Genomic DNA, 20268 nt, shown 5'->3' with positions numbered 1-20268 from the left:
TGATGCAACTCACCTCTTTCACCAAAAATATTTAGAATTAGTCGAATCCTGTGTCCCTTCTAGTATAGTAACAATACGGCCTAACGATAAACCATGGTACAACTCCGAAATTCGCCGTACCTCGAGACAACGCGACCGTCTAAAACGAACCGCATTAAGATCTGGTAAAAATGCTGACTGGTTAAAATTCAAAACAATACGAAATAAAGTTAATAATATGATAAAGTACTCAAAGGAAATATTCTTTAACAATTTAGAATTCTCGATGAATGAAATCAGTTCTTCTAATCCTCGGCAATACTGGAAATTGGTAAGAATGTTAGTAAAAGAAAACTCGAGCAATATTGACTACATTCCGCCACTTTTAAATGGCAATAATGATTATACTAGCTCCGACGAAGACAAAGCAAACCTTCTTAATAACTATTTCGTCTCCATTTCAACGCTTGATGACTCACAAACTGATCTTCCAGAATTCAGTCTTAAAGCCAATAGCATCCTCAACAACATTGTAATAACAGAACAAGATATAACGGACATTTTATCGAATTTAGCTATTAATAAGGCTAGCGGCCCGGATGAAATAAGCCACCAAATGTTAAGACAGACGTCAAAGTCAGTATGATTCCCGTTAAAAATCATATTTAATCAATCACTATCTGAACAAATATATCCGAATCCATGGAAACTAGCAAATGTTATGTCAATCTTTAAAAAGGGCGAAAAATCTTCGCCTTCCAACTATAGACCCATTTCCCTAATAAACTGTTTAGGTAAAGTAATGGAAAGAATCATGTTCAAGAATATATATAATCATCTCCATTCCAACAACCTTATATACAAACATCAGTCTGGCTTCCTACCTGGCCATTCCACAGTCTACCAACTTATTGATATCTATAATCAAATATGTAAATCCACTGACGAAAAACAACCGACATGTATGGTATTTTGTGACATATCTAAGGCATTTGATAGAGTTTGGCATAAGGGGTTAATATTCAAACTTCGACAGTATGGTATCTCGGGCAATATTCTCAGCTGGATAGATAACTATTTAAAAGACCGTTCTCAAAAAGTATTCGTCAAACAATCATTTTCTGATACAAAATATGTGAATGCTGGGGTTCCTCAAGGATCAGTGCTTGGTCCCTTACTATTTTTAGTTTACGTTAATGATATTGCTGAGTCACTTAAAAGTACTACTCGTCTATTTGCCGACGACAGCTCCCTTGCAGTTTCTACCAACAACATTCCTCTCATGGAAGAAATGTTAAATTCTGATCTTGAAAAAATTTCTTCTTGGGCAAAGCAATGGCTGATCAAGTTTAACCCAGCTAAAACAGAAGTGATGTTCTTCGGGCTATCTAATTCCATGAAACCATCCCTTATTTTTGAAAATACACCGCTTAGTTTTGTCGCCCATCATAAACATCTAGGAATAACTTTCAGCCAAGATGGCAAATGGCATGGCCATATCAATAATATTTTGGCATCAGCATCGAAAGTGCTCGGGTCTATGCGTCAATTAAAATACAAACTGAAACGCGTTACACTAAATCAAATTTATATAGCTTACTTAAGACCTCTTATTGAATACGCATCAATTGTTTGGGACAGTTGCACGGAATATGAAAAGAACTCTCTGGACAAAATTCAATATGAAGCTGCCAGAATAGTGACAGGTCTCACGCGTTCCGTATCAATAGAACGTCTTACACAAGAAATAGGTTGGGTCTCCTTGTCAGATCGTAGAAAAATTCAAAAACTGAATCTGATTTACAAATATAAGAATGGTCTATTGCCAGAATACCTTAGGGAACTTTTTCCCAACTCTGTTGAAGATTCGACTCCATATAACTTAAGAAACAATTCTGACTTCGTCACGCTATCAAGACGTACTGAAATACACTCTAAATCTGTCGTCCCGTCATCACTGAATCTATGGAACGAACTCAATAATAGCATCCGTGAATCACCGACGCTTGCTTCTTTCACATCCCAGTTAAAAAATATGTTCAAACCACCAAACGTACCTAAATACTTTTTATACGGAGAAAGATTACATTCAGTTCATCACGCACGCATGAGAAATAGGTGCAGCAACTTAAATTTTGACCTTTTTACAAACCATCTCAGAGATGATCCTATTTGCGCATGTGGAGATGGAATTGAAGATACAGAACACTTCTTTTTCAAATGTACTCGGTTTCGAAATGCAAGACTACAACTCTATCAAAGTACTCGTTCCTTCCATCCATTAAGCCCACGAAAACCTCTTTTTGGTGCGGATACTTTGACTGATTCACAAAATGAAAAGATCTTTAATGACGTACAGGTATACATACAAAAATACAGGACGATTTCATCAACAAGTATAATAATAGCGCTTCCTGGTCACAGATTACATGTAGTACCTAGTTCAACAGGGGGTCGAGCATCGTGGGGGAGGGGGGGGGGGTGCGGTCGGTCGCGTTGGTGGCATTGTAACAGAAGTACAACCATAGTTTTTGTATAATCATTTTTTCCCTTCTTTGTTTCCACTTTTTCTTTTCTTTTTTGTTTGTGTAATTGAAACATTTTTCAATGTGTTTTTCTTTATTTCTTGAAATTATAAAAACCGCCATTAGTTTAATCTACAATTATTTGACGCAGTGGGAAGGGCTGCTTATAATGTTGGTATAACTTAAAGTCCAAACCATTTGCTATTTTCATACTTCTGTGTTAGATATGTGTATATTATGTATATAATGAAAATATGCAATAAAATATGATTAAACTAAGTTAAGCGGCCGGGTTAGAACATCTCGCATTCCTAATAGATATCACCTTTGTATTAAGCAGGAATAATATTCTTCTTTCTGGCGTTGGAGCACATTTTCTTGAACAAAACCAAGGTTATCACATCCGAAGTGCCTTGGATCAGTAATCAACATACGTCGACGGAAGAGGACCTATAGAAAAGTAAAAAGAATAAAATCTACAAATCACTGGCACAAAAGTAGGCAACTCCATATAAGTAAAACGTAATGCCCACCCGTGCAGCCAAAATCAAAATATTTCTTAAAACTTTCTGACAAACTTAAAAACGGCACCTTCCTCTAGAGAGTAGTGGCTAACGCTAACTCTATCCTTTACTCAATGCAATGTAATCAAATCACACGCCAGACCACTTTCTCTGATCTTGAAAAGGCTAACCTTCTAAACGGCTAATTCAAGGAACAGGTATTATATTGATGGTGACAATAGAGAAGTACCTGATCTGGGACCATCCAAATCTGTTTAAACCCGGCAGAGACTGAAGACGTTTTAAACTTATTACAGGTTCGGGCATAAGTCCGCTGGTCCCAATGGTATAAGTCACAAAATTCTTCGCAAAGCTTCATATGAGCTATATTCCTGTTTGTGACCTGTTTAATGCTTCTTTACAACTATCCACGTTGCCAACTACGTGGAAAGAAGCTCATGTTACTGCAGTGTATAAGAAAAGCGATTCCTCCCGACCGATCAATTACAGGCCCATTTCACTCCTAAACACCATTGAAAAGGTCATTGAATGCCTTATTTTCAAACACGTGTACAACCATCTTCACGATTCACATTTACTTACTCCTGTCCAGTCTGGTTTCATTCCTGGTGACTCTACAGTTAATCAACTTGTTTTCATATATGACACCCTCTGTAAGTCACTTGATAATTGTCTAGAAATGCGAGTTGTCTTCTTCTAGGATCTCTTCTTTATTGGTTTCAAAATTATCTTTCAAACAGACGCCAGCGTGTTGGTTTTCATGGAATTAAATCCTCATGGGCTCTCCTACGAGATGGTGTTCCTCAGGGATCAACCATATGTCCTTTACTCTTTCTTACCTTTATAAATGATATCGTCGAAGAAATCAGATCTTTTATTACTCTGTTTGCAGAAGGCACAAGTCTCTGTGTAATTGTCGAGCAATCAAACAAAGCGGCAGATCTTGTCCAGTCTGACATTCAAATCATGGGCAGAGAAATGGCTTGTGACTTTCAATCCTTCCAAATTCGAATTTCTGCTAGTCTCCAGAAAACGGACATGTCAACCTCACCCACCACTCCAAATATTCAACCAGCATATATCCGAGGTACTCCAACGAATTATCCTGTCAAATGACTGCTGTTGGCACTCCCATATAGGCTTAACTGTAGAAAAAGCACGGAATATAAACCGCCTTCATAAGACCTATCCTCGAATACGCTGACGTAGTATGGAGTAACTGTTCTAAAAATGAATTCGATCAACTAGACGAAATAGAAAATGAATGTGCACGCATCGCCAAAGGTACTAACAAACTTGTTTCTGTAGAAAATCTATGCCGAGAAGTAACTTGGGAAACTCTCTCAGACAGACGATACAAACAATAATGTTCTTTACACCAGCCTGTCTATCTTCTGACGTCTCTGAGCAGGGTGATTCACGTTACAATCTTAGAAATTCTGAGTTGTTCATATAGTTCCTGCTAGAGCAATTTTATATCACAATTCCTTTTTACCCAACGCTGTTATAGAGTAAAACCTGCAGGTACCAGCGATCCGCCACTCCAAACCGTTATCTTCGTTTAAAACAGCTTAATTCTCTCATATTACTTCGGCAACAGGAAACTCCAGAGCCTCGCATTAGATGTAGTTCGCTTAATTATCACATCTTCCTAAAAACGTATCTCCTACTCCGTTGTGCCGGTGAGGAAGTCTCGAATCTAACTTCCACTACTTCTTTGAGTATCCAATTCTTTCTGCCTGTTTTGTTTATTTCATCTTTCCTTTCTGCAATTATATTCACTTTTGTCTGTTTCCCAAGACTATATTCATTGTCTTGAAATAGCTCCGAGCTAAAACATTTGCACAAATCATTTTGTCTGCGAAGGAGAAGAATTCTATAAGACTATTTGTTTTTCCTTCTTATCTTTTCCTGCTTATGTTGAATGTATTTAATCTTGTTTATCACATGTTTTAGGTCGTGGAAGTGAAATAAAGCCATTACACACTATTATAGTGTAATAAAGTTTTGACGTTGACGTCGTTCATTTATAGAAGACGTTGGTCGAATTTACTTGGTCTATAATAGGTAAAGAAAGAAGAAATTTTGATGTTTCAACAGAAAAGGCTTACATGTAATAAAAAGAATATTACCTTTGTGTCTTTCCACATTGAATTTATTACAACGTTTCCTATACCGTAAGCATGCGACGTTGACGTCAAAGCTTTATTACACTAGTGTATTATCATTTTTATGTAATGGCTTTATTTCACTCCCGCAACGTCAAACATGTGATAACCTTTTTCATCACAGGTAAGCAAAGGTTTCTACTGAAGTACCAACATTCCTTCTTAATTTACATATTATAGACCAAGTCAATTCGACAATTGTGTTTCTTACTTCAAACGACGTAATATTGAAATCATGTAATGGCTTTGTATCACTCTCGTTGAACGTGAAATATCGTGTTCCTTCATACTTTGGAAAGGAAAACGAACGCTGGCAAAATATAATGGTTTTATGCAAGCTCCGTAGCATTAGCTCCGTATAACCAAGGTATATATCTTACACTCACTTTATGAGCTCTGTTTGATGGTGTAGTAAATAAAAAACCAACACATATATTTGATTGTGGTTATTTCTAGTATGACAATAAAATGGATTTTTCAGAATAAAACTTGGTATTTCTGTAAAGTCTAAAATTTGGAGTGTAAAGTGCATCTTAAGAAAGAAAACTATATTCTATACATGAATTGAATAAAATCCAAAATGTAAAAAGTACTTTAAAAAGACACATGTATACCTTTCATAAAATTTGTCAACAAGACTGAGAATTGATAAAATAATAAAAAGGACTGTTCAAATTTACAAAGCTATATATTCTGCACACATGTACATTCCTGTTTAGACTTGGCGCACTGGTCACAACACGGGTTCACTGTAAGGATGTCTACATGCCTATTGATCAAAGAATTATTGGCGGGTGCATCTGCTGACGCAGGACGAGAGTTCAAAACAGGCGCAGAACTCAAGTCGGGAGCTGGAATACTTTTCGATGTCGCTGGCCTGGATGTTTTTGTTTGTTCCGCGGGTACAGATTTAGCAGAGCAGGATCTGCGATGACCGGAAACGGAAGTTGCAGATCCGGAAGACGGCTTCTTTGGACGTGGATTCCGATAGGTCTCGTCATAGGTGGTGAAGAAAGTCATCACACTGTTAGTATCAAGTTCCCGGTGCTGCGAGATGTGACGACAGGGTTTCATCTTGTCAGCTTTCTCACCTGCCCAATATAGAATAACAATGTCAACACAACGATTCAAAATCGTAAGTTTTCTACTGGTGTGCGTTAAATCTGGTAATTAACCTGTCCTAAATTATGGTGTTTTTTTTTAAATGTTATAAATGTAGCGAAAAACTACATTTTGATGACTCACTTTTTTCAGAGGTTTTTTTGGGTATTAACATTAACAATGTTTTCTGTCATTGGTCACTTCAATAAACTTAAACACAACGTTAAACACCATTCATAAAAATTTAAATGCGCTCTATAAATCATATTTTATGAAGTTATACAACAGAAAATACATAAAATAGAAATAAAATGCGTACGTTTTACGTGTAAGATAAAATTGTGTTTGCACATTTGTTCTTTTACATTTTACATGATCAAATTATATTTCACTTGTGAACACCACGTTTATATATTTGCCTGTGGTCGTGGCTTCTCCATTACTGGGCAAAATGCAAGAGATGTTTTAAAACATATTTACATCGTCAAACGTTTCCTTAGTAAGTGACCCAGTAATGCCTATTATTATGACCTTTCTGGACACGGACAAAAAGCGATCACCAAGCTCCTGCCGTAAGGCTCGGTTTGTTAAAATATATTTACGTATCCTCTGTGAGCGATGCCGACATTTTCCGTTTTATACAGAGTATTATTGTGTTTTTACATCCGAACGAAAATACCGTATTTAATATTTAACCCTTACCCACTGGCACCAGATCAGAAAGAAAATGCCTCCGTGTTATACCCTACCCCTAGGTATTCTATAAGAACCATGGTCATGAACGGGAAAGTGCACTAACCCGTTTCAATCGTACATTTCTCAACTTAAACGCGCAGTTCGGTGAATGTGTACCTAGTATATTGAACAAGCGATAATTTATCTTCCATCGTGCACCAGTCACATTGTCTCAATATTCCATATTGCTGAGATTATCAACATATTTTATGCTTCCGTCAACGTTACAGAAAAAACTTGCTTGAACTTCCCTAATGAACATCCGGTCTAGAGGTCACGGCAGTGCGCACATGTTTGGCGAAACGTAAACAAACAAAAACAGATTTTTTAAAAAATCACAATTTTACACTAAAACTCGAAATGATGAATGAAATTCATCTTGTATATGATCTTTAATTTGAAATCATACATTGGTCTGCATCTGTTCTGTATATTTTATTCATTTTGCACATTTTGCTGCATTTTCACATTTTAGCGAACACGTGTAGTAAAATGACGATTGACATACATTTTCACAACAGCCAATCAGAATGGTTTTGTAATCTAGAACGGAACTTCACCAGGGAAGTTCAAGCAAGTTTTTTGTGTAATGTTGAAATTACTGTAAACTACGCGTTGTTTTTCTAAAATAAGATGTATTGAAAAAATGTGACCGGTACACAATGGAAGATAAATTACCACTTGTTTGATATCCTTAGTACACATTTACCGCACTGCGTGTTTTAGGTATGAAATGCGCGATTGAAACGGGTTAGTATATTTTCCCGTTCACGACCATGGTTCTTACAGAATACCTAGGGGTAGGGTATAACACGTACGGAGGCATTTTCTTTCTGATCTGGTGCCAGTGCCCTTACCCTGCTAAATTTCTATAATGAACTTGTCCATCTTTCAATTTAGACAGTACAATAACTATTAAAAAAGGGTGCTTACAAAAAAGTTATTGACTGAATGGCCAACAGTGCAGACCATGATCAGACTGCACGGATGTGCAGGCTGATCTTGGTCTGCACTGGTCGCAAAGGCAGAATCACTTGCCGCCAGCACGCTAATTACACTGAAGTTGCCAAGTTTCGTCACGGATTAAAGCGAAATTTGGTCCACCTTGGAGAAATGTACGATTGTACGATTGGTTAATTCTTTAGTTCTTTAGGTACTTGCAAGGTATGTTCAGGTATAAAATATTAGAAAACGTGTTTTAAAACGAAATTATTATTATTATTTGCCGGGGAGGGTGGGGCGGGGGAGAGTGAGCGGGGTCATGGCACATGTTATTGCAAAAACAAGTTAAATCTGTTCTGTCATCAGACGAAAGCCGTACTCAGTGTTGAATGTTTAATCACATATCTGTCATCGGATATACGTAAAAACAAAAGTCTTATAATCACCATTTAAATTCACTTTCTGTTCATTTTACTTTTAAATTTCTGTGTTTCACTAGATATTCAAATAAGAAAAACAAAATTCAAGAAGGTCATCATTTCAAACGCTCTTCAAAAACGGGACGTATATGTTATGTCCGTCCGTCCGCCTGTCCGTAATAATTCGTGTTCGGAGCATAACTTACTAACCATTAAAAATTGACTTAAAACTTGGCTGATAGGTTGGTGGTTATGCGATGATGTGCAAAGGACAAACACATGGTCGGCATGTTAAAGTTTAAGGTCACAAATTGAGGCCATAGGTCATATCTGACGTCACAATTCGTTACCGGAGCAAAACTTAAAAACCATTCAAGGTATTTTATTTTTAATAAAACTGGATTTTAGGTAGGTGGTAATAATACGATGTGCAACCCGCATTACCCCTGCCAACTTCCTCCAACCCTCTACATTAACCCTTCAGCCCCCACCCCCATCCTACCGCAACCATCACCACCAATATCTCTCTTTTTTTATTTTCAGTTTATTTGTATTTCTTTCCAGTGAAAATGGACTTGATATATACCTTTAAAATCCGATCTATTATTTGTCTCAAACATCATCTTTTCCTTTGGTGGTAGATAGACCTCAATGATTCGGTATGTCTCCCTGGGTCGCACATTTTCCCACTGCTTGAAGTCGTATTTATATGTGGACATTTTCTCGAACTCGGTGTCTTTCTTTGCCTTTTTGGTAATAATGTTGCCTTTTGGTTTTATAGGGGTTTGAGGTTTAACCACCCCTGGATCCCGATAGTCATGCTGTAAACATATCAAAAAGTCACATTTGATATCAGCTGTATAATTTCTACAGTGAAACCTGTGCTAAAGACCACAAGTGATCAGAAACCACCTGGCTCTTAACCGTTACCCTGCTACATTTCTAAAATGGACCGGTCCATTATTCAATTTGGGCAATTCCATTTTTATTCAAAAACAGTACAGACCATAATCAGCCACACGGATGTACAGGCTGATCTTGGTCTGCCCGTGTCGCAAAGGCTGAATCACTTGCCGCCAACAGGCTAAAGGTTAAGACCACAAGTTCCATTTCCAATTTAAAGTAACGGACCCGTAGTTTCCGCGCGATTACATATCTTCCGAACGCTATTTCGGCATCCATCGGCCATAACGGAAAATTGTTCTTTCAAAAGAACCGGAGAATGCCGAAACCGCATACGGAGTACGGAAATGAACGGAAATTACCGATCATCATTACGGATCTACTACCTTAAACTTTTCAGATTTCTTCAAATTATCATTATATCTTTATATCAATGTAACGATCACCTGTATATGAAGACCATTACTTAAATGAAAGAGTGACACAATGAGTTTTTCTGTTTAAACATTTAAAACTGCATTGTAAATCTTTAAGTACACGTATTAAGACCGGGCGATAGGCAATATTGCTAGGCTGAAGGAAGACCGCCCTGGCACAAATTTCTTATTTATGTCCATAGACTTGTATTTTTACTTGCATGTACCAATATAATATGCTTATCTTTTTTTATGTTGTGCTTTAACCATGTGCTTTTCCTTTACAGCCATTTTTAGTTGTTATTATTTTACCTATGTTTGTCGGGAAATAGCTTTAAGCTAATGTTTTTTGTTATATAATATCCGATGTTAAATAAAGTTTCTTGTATCTTGTAGACACGATCGAGTTCATTGGTAAAGCAACTATTCCTAAGCAACCCAGCTGAGCAGCTTCCATTAAAGTAATGAATTCTACACTGTAACTGAAGGTTCAAATACACAGCAAAAGGTGGTAGGGGAACAGTGATTCAAAGCCAGATGGTCAGTTTAACCATGGAGGTTATATATTACCTCCTTGGTTTAACTATCGTCTACCGAATCTCATAGAAACACAATGTTAAGTCCTTATTTTGGTACTGACCATGTACACTGAATTGGCAAGCATTCCTCCCTCCGGACGTTTGTACTTCAATTTTTTCGCCCAGATAGGCAGTTCGTACGGATGCACCGGAAACGGTTTGTATGCCTCGCTGAATGTTGTAGTTCCGTCAAACTTCCCTTTGCCAAAGTGGTCATGAGCGGGTGGTGGGCAACATGGCACAGGTCTCTCAAAGCCCTCTGGTATAGTAAAATCAGCCATCGCCGTTGATATTGCTTTATACTTTGAGTTCTGGGGGCTGGAACCCGGCCTTACGTAATCTACAGTGCAAAATTAAACGTTAACTGCCGTTCGCTATATATGAAAATATGAAGCATAAGTTTCATAAACGGATACGGAAATAGAATAGTGTAGTATATTATATTGATATACTACCTAAGAGTATTTCATTGTATTTGCTTTAATTTACAATAATGAATCACAAATTCCCTATAGAAGCAGGTCGTAGTCAAAATATTGAAAGATTACATGTCACTTTTGTAATAGTAATCGTTTAGGTGATGAATTCCATTACCTGTTTGAATGTCAACATTTTTCAGATAGAAAGAAAAATATTAAATTGTACATTTGTCGTAACTCTTATTGTATTTAGTTAGATCAATTAATGAAAAGAACTTGTTTAATTGGCTATATTTTGTAAGACTCTTTTATCTAATATCAAATAGTCATTCTGGTTTAAAATGATTTTTTTAGCATTGCTGTTTTTTTTATATATCATTTTAGGAAGTGTTTGCTAATCTGTCTGTCTCTAATCTGATTAGAGGTGGTACATGTTTTTTTTTTAATTTCTTTTTACTGGAGCAAATATAGTGCATTTTTCAACTCTTTGTCAAAATCTATCCATCGTCTTTTAAGGTATCCGATCCACAAATGGGTAAATTTTGATGCTTGGTGACCCCATGTTTTTTTCTTGTATCATTTGAAAGAGTTATGTCTGCTGAACAAGAATTAGTAAATAAGATGACCATAAATAATATGCAAGAATCATTACAGTCATGGTTTTGACTGCGAAATTCTAAATCTTACACTATAATAACTGAATTTCTGTTGAAGTATCATTGAAGAATATAAAGTAAAAAGAAAAATAAAGCATATTTTTGTCATGTAATTTATATTTTCTTTTTCAGTAGAAAATACACTTTCAGATGATACCAAAATTATATGAGCTTACCAGGTATCAATATTTGATATATTTTAATAGTACTGTTATATAGAACTTGCTTATTTGTGGATCGGATACCCTAAGGCTCTTTTATGCACTTCAGAACACTTCCTAATTCTTATAGTGTATATATACTAAATTGCAAGTGGAATATTAAAACTTGCTGTATGATATATAGCATAATGGTGTAGTATTGTGTATAAACTCTTACTAGAGTGGCCATTTACATTATATTTTATGTGAAATAGTTTATATGTTTATGTAAATTGATACGTGTAAACAATGTATATGGATGAGACTCAAATAAAATAAAATACATGATACAACCTATTTGTCTTAGTAATTCCTATTGTATGAAACTGTAAGTTTTGTTTGTTTATATACATGTTTAGTTACTTGTTTGTTATGGTGTTATTGTTCTGATCACATGATTTTAATAACCCATAATCTAAATAAAATCTAGAAATCACATGCACAGGACGTAATGAGCCGATGGTGATAAATTTCTCAGCCAACATTTTGAACGAATGAATATTTTCACATGTCAGCCGCAGACTTCCATAGCAAATACACAAGAACAGTTTAATATTTCATTTATAGAAGATGAGAGAAAATTTAAGGCGTATCGGAGATGGGAGACACTTCGGCCAGAGAAAGCGGTAAGAGAAAAAGCTACACAATCGCATTTAGTACATTTCCTACTTTTTTCTTGTATGTTTTTCATGTTAAAAATACCCACACATTGTATAGAATTCCTCTTTAGATTCGTCTTTCTCTTCTGCAGTGTTTAATCGTTCAGGTCGGTGAACTATGGCCGTTTGCTCTTCTTCCTGGCAAAATAAATACAAACTAGAGCTGTTTTTGAGAAAAGCGCTTGTCTCCCACAACTGCCTAATCATTTGGTGATTCGAAGTGGTTTGGGTGAGTGGTTCCTATAGTCATTCAAAGTGGTTTAGGTGGTTTTGGGTGGATGGTTCCGATCAGTAATTCAAGGACCATAATTCAAAAGTGCCTGAGCCGATTTGGCTAGCTATCGAACTTGGCCGAGGACTTATTAGCAAGCACATTTTGTTCAAGTCTGGTGAAGATCGGATAAGAAATGTGCAACTTAGAGTGCGGACAAGCTTTGTGAAAGACACACAGACACACACACACACACACACACACACACACACAGAGGAGTAAATCTATATGTCTCCCACACCACTGTGTGTTGGGAGACATAATTTAGACTATCAGTACGTTATATTCCCGTTGCATTGTGTCTGTAATAAATGCTTATTCGCCAGAAACTGTTTCTTTTAAAATGCTTAATGCATGTAATATTATTAGGTGTGCACTTAGTGAGAAATGCTAGTAATATTTTCAGGTTTCCTGGCTGATTCAAAAATTATGCGTGCGTGCGTGATGCTTTAGATATCTTTTAAAGAAATACAACTTTAAAATTTACATTATTGTCGTCTGATTCTCACAAAATTTTCAGAACATCTTAGAACTGTATGACAAGTTAATGTAAATTCAATGATAAAAATTTGGACAAATAGCTTAATGGACACAGAAATTGTTCTACGAAAAATAAAACATACAAGAGCATCTTGGTAGTTACTGTAGAAAACTGTCTGAAACCGTTACAGGAGAGACACCGTTGTTTTGGCAACACTCAAGTTCAAATATATACATTAGTATTCACTATTATAACACTAAGGCCTTAGTTCCAATTTCTTTACCTATTTTCCAGTCATGTCTTGTACGTAAGTAGCACTCTAAGATTTTTTTTTCAAACTCGGTTTTATAACCTTGAGCTCCAGTTTTTGTGAGGGTGCGTCTAGAAATAGTATCTTATAATATACGATGCTCACAATTTACCAAGACTTTTTTCCTTACATTAGTTTACACGGGGTAGGTAAAAGGTTGTGTAATACCTGCATAACTGGTTTATGATTTATGGAAATGTCTATACAGTCCTTTCCTTTGGTCGGAGATTGTTGGCTGGCTGTCACTGTGGCGACGTCATAATAGCGATATGTATTCTGAAATTGATCATTCATTTTGATGCTTTACTCACAAAGAAACGCTTGTCTGAGAATAATCACTACCATATACTTTCGTTCATGAACATTTAAACGCAACGATAGAAAAGGGAGCGCAGAAAAGACAGATAACATGCAGTTATGTTAAGAAGTTAAGAAACTTAAACAAAACAAAGAACATTTTGACCGTTGATGACAGCGAGAATTGCCAACCGCCGAGCAAACCAGACCGTGTGATCTGTCTTGACAACGCCCTAACTCGAACGCAGTTTTATTCCTCATCAGTGCAATAGATTGACAATATTCCTGCGCGGAGGTGGACAACGCTTGGTAAATCAAATTTTTACCATGATCTACAGACTAATTGTATGGTGGCTGATAGGACATTTCGTTAAGTCACGTTGGCCTGGGTGTGGTTTATGTTGCACATTTCGTTGTGTCGTCCAGGCGCGTGCGTCAGCGTGCCATAACGATTTTTTGAAAGTTTTCTATGTCGTTTAGGATCGCAATAACACGACACTTAGAATGTGACTGAACATTTATTTCCTGATGACGTAAGAGCCGTCAACAAAAATTGCAGACGAAATGTATCATTGCTTCGCGTTTCCGTGCACACCAATATTTCGTTTTGGCGTGTTTGGCGCGCGCGTCAAGATGAAATACAAAATTAATTAATGTAATATGTTTCGTTGTCTCGCGCTGGCGCGCCAGGACGATACAACGGAGTGTGCGCGCCATTGCAACATAACTCTGCCGCTACGAATTCTGAACCGTGGTTATTCGGACAATAAACCACCCGAAGGCCTTGGTCATTTGATAAATTAATAATAATTACATTATATATGGTGTCGTCTTGAAATGGCTGGCTATTAGATGGATAGATGACCTTGGCATTTGCTATATTTGAACTTTGCAAGCTGCTGACCACTGATTTCTGTAAAAGAACAAAATATTCTTATAATTTGACTACGGGTAAGTGCATGTAAATTCATGAACAATCAAACCATTGAGAATTTGACAAAAAAATAGTCACTTAAACTTCTGGTCAGAGTAGGTTCTGTTTGCTCTCCAGGATCCAAAGTTGGAAACCAGTCTCAAAACACCAGCAATTGACTGGCTGTTTCTTGCAGCATTTTTGAAACTGGCCACCGGCTGAGTCTCATAACCTCTATAGCTGGCTCTGATTAGGTTTTCCTATGATATCAAAGGATATGTAACGCACTTACTGAATTGCTTGTCGGTCAGTAGTCAAAACTACCGTCCGAAATAGTTTTGTCTTTTGATCAGTAACCATTCAATAATTTTTATTAGCCTACATGATATTAGAAAGTCATTTTTACAGTTTTATTTTCATTTACTTATTAATACAGTGAACATGTGCTGAATATAGACTGCTCACATAGCAGCTATTTATATATCTAATATTAAAAGCCATATGATAATTTCAGTCATAACCTCTGCGTTGTTTGCCGGAACGTTAACACGTTGTGAATTATTTGAGAGCTGTCTGTTTAATTTTTCATATGTATACTAAAGCCGCTAACCTCCTGTATTGATTAACGGTGGTCGGATGTTACACTCATTTCTTTTTGAATTCTTAATGTTGATGCCTCTCTCCTATACGTTGAGATTCCAGTGTCCGAACACTGTCTAGCTTTATTCCGAGGCTGTGAGTAGAAAACAAGCAGACGGATGCTCAGTTCTTGACATTAGCGTTTAAAGCTTACGCGAACAAAACTCCTCATTCTATCGTTACCAGTCTAAGTGGTTATCCCTTACCTTTGGAAAGTATAACTGGTATTGTGTATCATCTTTAACAACATCCGATGACCGTTTCACTTTCGTCTTGTGTTTCTTAAGCGAAATCTTCTTCGGCAGCTAGTGAAGAGAGAACAGAATTGTTAAACAATATCATTTAAATTTTGAAAAAAAAAAACAAACAACACTTTTTCATGCAACTAATACAAATGTACCTAGGTTATAAACCTGAGCTCGGATACTAAACTCGGAATACAACCATGACAATGGTCAATTTCAGAACTAATCCCAGGAAGAATAAAAGTTATACTATAACGGTTCTCTTGTGTAAGCATTCCAACAAATATACAATATCTTCTGAATGGAAAACCATCTTATCATACAATCAGTAGTTTTCCAGAAATTGTTTAGTAATAATAATAATAATAATAATAATAATAATAAAAATAATAATAATAACAATAACAGTCATATACTAGTACATCTTGTAGCATTATTTTTTTTCATATCTTACTGGATAGCGTAAAAACGGACATATATCTGACGGAGAACAAAATTTTCAATCCGTTTGTCTCCTTCCGCATGCGTTTCTTGTCCGTTTCTGATTGGGCTCAGGCGAGGTCCGCTCAATCCAGCGGAAAGTTATGCGCAATACTTGGAACGGACTCCACTGGACAAAGGCGCCGCTGGGTGTACGGAAACTAGAATACGTTGGCATGACTTTTGTTCGGAACTTGTGCTTTCCTTTTTCTGTACTCGTCCAGTTCGTATCCAATGATGCCCGGTGGACCTGATTCGCGGTCGGACATGCAACGGGTGTTTTGGACGATTATATGGACGATTCCTGACAAGGAACATTTGGACCCTGACAGATAGCGGATGTAAAACGGTGGTCCACGGGACCAAATTAATGACAGACTTCTGGGAAATAATAGAACGAGGCTTCCCTGTCTCACTCTCTCATTATCCCCTTGCATGGCATCGGTGAGGACATTCTTGAACTTTGATTATCTTCATCAACACATCACTGAGTGTCGTGTCCGAGCCTGCCTGCTGTATCAAGCGGCCCTGATCCAGGCACAGATGAAGGTTAGCCAGCTGCGTGCCAGTTTGAACTTATTTGCAAATGCACACAACAGACGGATATGGGGGCGACGACGACAGTAAACCAGTTTTATAAGTCCCATGTGACCGGAACAAAAACGTTCTTCAAACTTTCGAAGAACGTTTTGTCATTTTGTCAATAGTCTCACTTTCGTTATACCTGGAACTTGTTCGTTCCTCTTGGTGTCCGATGATTGACCGTTAATTGTTCTGTACATGTCTGGTAATCGTGTTGTCATTGTGTGTTTTATACGCTCCATAAACTGATCGCATGAGTCTCGAGCGGCAGCGAGGACAAGTTTTATCACAGCATAACTTTCTGTCGCATTTTTTTCCATCCGCGTGACGCCCGTTTACGCTATCCGGCAAGGTGCGGGTACTTTATATTTTCAATCATTATTATACACCTTACTACAAACAGTGACAGAAATGCACATTCCAGTAATTTTGAAGTAGTCATCAAATCGGTTACTTTTAACGACACTGTTCAAAAAATGAAAACGACTTACCGGATGGTTTACGAAGTCTATTCCGTAGGTCGTTTTACGTTCCATTTGAGACCTCGTCTTGTCAGCGGACGCCACCGTTTGTTCATGGGGTTTCATGCTCTGCGCCCTGGGATGCCACGCCCACTCTTTGTAAGCCTGTATATTGACAGTGTATTGTATATTAATATTTTGCCGTTTATCGCTCGATTTACCACGGTTTATCGGTCAGAACTTTTGGTATTTTAACTCTGAACCGTGGTTAATCAGATGATAAATCACGTTAAAGCCGGTATTTAACCTTTAACCTGCTGAAATTCTAATATGGACTGGTCCATCATTCAGTTTTGGCAGTACTATTTATCATTCGAAAGGGTATTCACTGAAAAATACCTACTGAATAGAAAACGGTGCAGACCATTATCAGCCTGCACGGATATTGGTCAAGTCAGTAGTGGACAACGGAAAGTTGGATTCGATTTGTAATGAATTCTTACCGCTTGGTATTCTGAAGCCACCTTAGCCATTTGCTGAATCTGCGCCCTCTTGTATGCTTTTTGACTGTCTCCATAACTAAAACGTAAAGACAGAACTGACTTGCTACACGTGTACAAATCTGTTATACGAGTTATTACTGTTTATGCCATATTATTCATAATTTGAAGAAACGTCATTTTTTTTTCAATAAAAAACTTTTCAACTCTGGCGTCTTTGTGGAGACCCAATGTAAGTCTGAGTCACTTAACCCTTAGCCTGCTGGCGGCAGATGATTCTGCCTTTGCGACCAGTGCAGACCAAGATCAGCCTGCACATCCGTGCAGTCTGATCATGGTCTGCACTGTTCGCTATTCAGTCAGTAAATTTTCAGTGAAAACCCCTTTGAGTAATAAGTGGTATTGTCCAAATTGAAAGATGGACCAGTCCATTATAGAAATATAGCAGGGTAAGGGTTAACTGGCGGAAACCTACTTTCTAAGAATGTGACATTTATTCCGCGGGGGTTTGGTGTGCACGTAATATCACATTAAACAAACACTAAACACGTCAAAGACTTAAATGTAAAATCATATTATGGAATCTAATGATTAAGCACACCGTAAAATTCTATAAAGGAAAATGTTTCAGTCGCTCATTCATGCGCGTGTTTTTTTAACTTTAATCTAACAATAAATTCTTTCATGCACTGAGTCGACCACATTTAATTGGTAAGTACTTTTGATTAAAAGCCCATTCATGCAAGTCTTGGGTAGTTATCTTGCAAACATTACAAATCTATTACATTGTTAATGTACCAGTTTTAATATAATGGTTTTCTCCCATACTTTTACCTTATTGTCAGAACAAGTGAAAATTTGACTATGAACTAAAAAATTCTATAAAGTACAATGTTTGTTTGAATCAAAATATTTTGTCCACATTTATTTGGTTTTCATGTTTTGTTTTGTTTTATATTTCAATCACTAAACATATCTAATTCTTTTATGCTGAACTGAGATCGTGGACGCATTGGTCGAGAGGGCTAAGACGCTTTCCTGCGGAGGTTCGATTCCTGGCTACTCCCTTTGCGGTGTGTCCTTGGGCAAGACACTTTATCACGATTGCCTCAGTTGACCCAGCTGTAAATGGGTACCAGCAAATTGCTGGGGGTAAGGTATAATTGGTTTTAAAGACCTGCTCCAGTCCTACCTTTTAACCTTAAATTGTCACTGAAAAAGCGTGAAAATCCTGACTATGAACTATGAAATAAAGTGTGGCGCGTGGCCGTTAACTGTTACCTATTGTAATCATGGGTTGCATACACACAATAGAATTTGCCGCGGAGCAGGGCTTTAATTGTTCTTAAAATAGGGTCGCTAAAAAGCTTTCACAAAGCGACGGTAAATAAAAAATTTACCTTTACCTTAGATGTATATAATATATAAATTATTCTTAAGTATTTTCAAAGAGCTGACAATAAAAAGGTGACAAAATTTCTAACATCTGTTTTTTTTTATCAAATAATAATAATAATAATAATTATTATTATTATTATTATTATTACATGTATTATTATTATTATTATTATTATTATTATTATTATTATATCTGCTTTTTTAATAAATTATTAATTGATGGTCTCTCCACATGAATAAATATTGTACATGTATATCAAGCATTAGCAGTCCTACAGAAAATGGACCCTGACAGTGTTACCACCGGCCGGATCGCTGCGTCCGTTCCCCAGCTTGGTACTCGGTTAAAGACCAGTTAAGAACTTGTTTATACATACTTAGTTTACTGCACAACTGTGGCTCATGTTGTCTATTGATATTATGCAGTTTTAATCATAGGAAACAATTTCTGATCTTGGAGCCCTGGGTAGTGTCTTGTTAACGGGCGTACTATTAAGCATAGCACGCATGTCCAAAAGTGGGCTATCAGCCACTGCCCCGGGAAAAGGTATTGTCCAATGATTTTTCGAATATTTTTCATTTGGCCGTTATAATGAAATGCAAGTAGTTTCTTAAATCATGTAAAACCGGTGATTTATAACTGTGCTCGCCATACCATACCAGAGGATTCTCTGGTCCACCGGGCGCAAATATATAACAGAAAGCCACTAACTTCTTGCTATTGAGAACAAGTTTTTTATCAAGCCTAAACACCTTAAAAAACTGCATAGATAATAAAGTAGCGTAAAAGATCAAGTCAAAAGTATATAGCGTGACAATGACTCACCACTTTGTACATCTCCCGACTATCTCGAATGCCTTTCCGTGCATTAGGTGGAGAAAAAAAATGATAAAAAAATGAAGAAACGACTGTGGTTATGGCGGCGCCATCTTGTTTATACGTTGTTACTGACGCCAACGGCGGGATCGTGACGTCAACAATGGAACAACGTTCAAACAAAGCTAATGAAGAGTTAGTTCCCCTTCCAGACTTGCACGTCTCCTATTAACGGAATCTAGGCAGAAATAGTAGTCAAGAAGATTTAAAAAGTAGGGAAATGTTTCGCTGCTGAAACAGACAAGTAAAGTCAAAAGAGGCTTGTTGGCAAATAGATGAAAACTTTCAGTTTTAATGTAGATCTAAACGAATGTGTAAAAAATGGGAAAAATCTCAAAATGAAATGACCATTTTAAATTTGCGTCGTTATTTTTGAGTAAGGTTAGAGCGCCAGCGAGAAAAAAAGTGAGACAAACGTTATTGAGAATGGTTTCCTGCGAACTTCTGAAATAGTGTACATTTTTCAAATCTTAAACTGGGGGCAAAACAGGACAGGGACCGGATTAAAGTATTGTTGAAAGATATACAGGATTCCGCTGATTTTTCAGAAATCAGCTATGTTCAGACAGTTGCTTTAGTAAGATATTTTT

General features: G+C 37.0%; 1 protein-coding gene across 2 annotated transcripts; it reads right to left on the bottom strand.

Annotated features, from left to right (window-relative positions):
- Positions 1-5627: 5627 nt before the first annotated feature.
- On the bottom strand, positions 5628-19785 carry LOC123547559 (microtubule-associated protein 6 homolog). 2 transcript variants are annotated; one of them, XM_045334752.2, is made up of 10 exons: positions 19628-19785; positions 17407-17482; positions 16934-17068; positions 15342-15440; positions 14398-14496; positions 13455-13562; positions 12272-12362; positions 10353-10630; positions 8980-9214; positions 5628-6287 (listed from the first exon to the last, which is right to left on the bottom strand). In XM_045334752.2, the coding sequence occupies exons 1-10, from the start codon at positions 19669-19671 to the stop codon at positions 5881-5883; spliced, it is 1572 nt and encodes a 523-aa protein (XP_045190687.1). In that variant the 5' UTR covers positions 19672-19785; the 3' UTR covers positions 5628-5880. The 2 variants fall into 2 exon arrangements, with proteins under 2 accessions (XP_045190687.1, XP_045190688.1); XM_045334753.2 differs by lacking the exon at positions 17407-17482 and having other exon boundaries at positions 19628-19743.
- Positions 19786-20268: the final 483 nt, after the last annotated feature.

Source organism: Mercenaria mercenaria, chromosome 9, assembly GCF_021730395.1.
Source record: "Mercenaria mercenaria strain notata chromosome 9, MADL_Memer_1, whole genome shotgun sequence".
NCBI lineage: Eukaryota > Metazoa > Mollusca > Bivalvia > Venerida > Veneridae > Mercenaria > Mercenaria mercenaria.
Note: the sequence above shows the minus strand (reverse complement) of the source record. Positions and strands in the feature narration are given on the sequence as shown.

Excerpts from the sequence above, each read along its gene's own strand:
- LOC123547559 (XM_045334752.2), bottom strand. The coding sequence starts at position 19,671 with ATGCACGGAAAGGCATTCGAGATAGTCGGGAGATGTACAAAGTG. Across the intron at positions 17,483-19,627 it reads GTCGGGAGATGTACAAAGTG|TTATGGAGACAGTCAAAAAG; the intron begins GTGAGTCATTGT and ends TTTACGTTTTAG. Across the intron at positions 12,363-13,454 it reads ATCATAAACCAGTTATGCAG|GAAGAAGAGCAAACGGCCAT; the intron begins GTATTACACAAC and ends TTATTTTGCCAG.